Below are 2,378 nucleotides of genomic sequence, written 5' to 3'. Positions count from 1 at the left end.
TTTATCCTCTGAGCTTCTGTAAAAGTATCATTCTGTATAGGTGGTGGAAGGCAGATAAAAGTACGTTTTCCATCTGTGTTATTTTCAAAATGCATACTTTTGTAGATTACGTATAACAAGTACTCACTGCCTTTTTATATTCATATTAGATACTATTCCCTGCCTTCTATCCCCATGGTCTGAATGGAGCGACTGCAGCGTAACGTGTGGGAAGGGAATGCGAACCCGGCAAAGGATGCTGAAATCTGCGGCTGAGCTTGGAGATTGCAATGAGGAACTGGAGCAAGCAGAGAAATGCATGTTACCTGAATGCCGTAAGTTCGGAAACCTTTTATGTGTGGTAGTCTCGGGTCAAAAGTCCATTGCTATTTGTAATATTGTTTCACATTTTTATTTTAATATTGTAACTTACTTAATATTCCTTATAACGAAGCCTAGAGAGTACAAGATAGATGAGTGGACAGTGAAGGCTGATTGAGAACTGGGTGACTGGCAGAGCTCTGAGAGTTGTGATCAGCGGCACAGCGTACTTGGAGGCCTGTAGGTAGTGGTGTTCTCCGGGGGTTGGTGCTGGGTCAGGTCTTGTTCAATATCTTCATTGCTTACGTGGATTACGGGATAGAGTCCAATCACAGCAAGTTTGCTGATGATACAAATCTGGGAGGAGTGTTTGACTCAAGAAGGCTGTGCTGCCACTCAGTGAGACCTGGACGGACTGGATAGTTGAGCAGGTTTAACAAGAGCAAGTGTAGAGTCCTGCACTTGGATAGGAATAACTGCATGCATCAGCACAGACTAGGGGCTGACATGTTGGAGAGGCGCTCTGCAGAGAAGGACTTCGGCATCCTGGTGTACTACAGGCTGGCCATTGAGCTAGCAGCGTGCCCTTGTGGCCGAGAAAGTCAGCGGCATCCTGAGATGTATTAAAAAGAGTGTGGCCAGCAGGTGAGGGAGGTGATCATGCTCCCCTACTCTGCCCTGGTGAGGCCACATCTGGAATACTACGTCTAGTTGTGGGAATGCACTCTGAAACCTGGAATGCTGTATAAACTGCTTTCAGTTTCCGTAGAGGGTGGGTCAGCAGTTGGTAAGAGCAGTCATTGCCTCCTTGAACTCTCTTGCTCTGATTCTTGCTCTCCATCTGTATTACTCCTAAATCCACCCACAGGAGCATTTTACTTTATTTCTTGTTGTGTACTTTTGGCTATTGAGAGCTAGATTATGATTATGTCCTCGTCTTGCCTTACTTAGTCTTATGGTGATGAGCAATACTGCTTTAGGTATATGGTTATTCCATATTTAACATAATACCATAACTTCAGGCTACACTTTGTGTACTTCCCAATAGCAAACAAGTCAGAATGAATTTTAAGTATGTCCTATTTCGTACTCAAATGCAGAATGTGCCTTTGTGAGGAAGGAAGGAAATAAAAGTTTAGCATCACTCACGAGATTCTTTTGGTCCACAAAACAAGCAAGAAAAAGGCTCCGTCTTTGATACAGCTCTGACCTGTACTTTACCCTTATTACTAATAATCTACATCCCTTTGCAATCCAGGAATGTCACGTAGGCCAGCGCATGGTGCGGAGGCAGCAGCATTTTAGTTTTAGATCTTACTCGACTAAAACCTCGCTCTTCTTGGGTAGTGCATACTTCTGATTGCTTTGCTGTCTTTGTTAAGAGCAATAGCCTAAGGCTTTGCAAAGTGAACAAGATCTGTTTGCTTTTAGTGCCATGTTGCCAGCTGGTTTCTGAGGCTCTACATCTAACTTGCTTATTTTTCACAAAAAGTATTGGCTAGAGAAGGCTTTTCTATTGCAATTTGCTAATTCAGCTTTTATTAAATACTGTGAATTATCATTTTGGTTATCATTTAGTAGGGTGTGAGCTTTAGGGAGTACTGAAAAGATGAAAACTTCTAAGGCACAGACTTACTAGCATAAGTCCACATACTAGCAGCCTTTCACAGAATCATAGGGGTTGGAAGGGATCTCCAGAGATCATTGAGTCCAACCCCCTGCCAATGCAGGTACCCTACACCAGGTCACACAAGTCATTGTCCAGGCGGGTTTTGAATATCTCCAGAGAAGGAGACTCCACGACCTCCCTGGGCGGCCTGTTCCAGTGCTCCATCACCTCACCTAAAGAAGTACTTGCGCACATCTGTGCAGAACTTCCTATGCTGCAATTTCTGGCCGTTTCCCCTTATCCTGTCTCCACACACTGCTGAAAACAGTCTGGCCTCACCACTCTGCCCCCCACACCTTAGATATTTATAGACCTGGATCAGGTCTCCTCTCAGTCTTCTTTTCTCAAGGCTGAACAGACCCGGTTCACTCAGCCTTTCTTCATAGGGGAGATGCTCCGGGCCCTTCAC

General features: G+C 44.6%; 1 protein-coding gene across 1 annotated transcript in view; it reads left to right on the top strand.

The window, feature by feature from the left end:
• SPON1 (spondin 1) overlaps positions 1-2,378 on the top strand; it is a 195,920-nt gene that overhangs the window by 188,690 nt on the left and 4,852 nt on the right. Inside the window, exon 14 of the mRNA XM_031553354.1 lies at positions 150-314. Coding sequence (XP_031409214.1) covers positions 150-314 — 165 coding nt within the window. The remainder of the gene's footprint in view (positions 1-149; positions 315-2,378) is intronic.

The sequence above is a fragment of the Meleagris gallopavo genome, chromosome 5 (assembly GCF_000146605.3).
Source record: "Meleagris gallopavo isolate NT-WF06-2002-E0010 breed Aviagen turkey brand Nicholas breeding stock chromosome 5, Turkey_5.1, whole genome shotgun sequence".
Lineage (NCBI taxonomy): Eukaryota > Metazoa > Chordata > Aves > Galliformes > Phasianidae > Meleagris > Meleagris gallopavo.
Note: the sequence above shows the minus strand (reverse complement) of the source record. Positions and strands in the feature narration are given on the sequence as shown.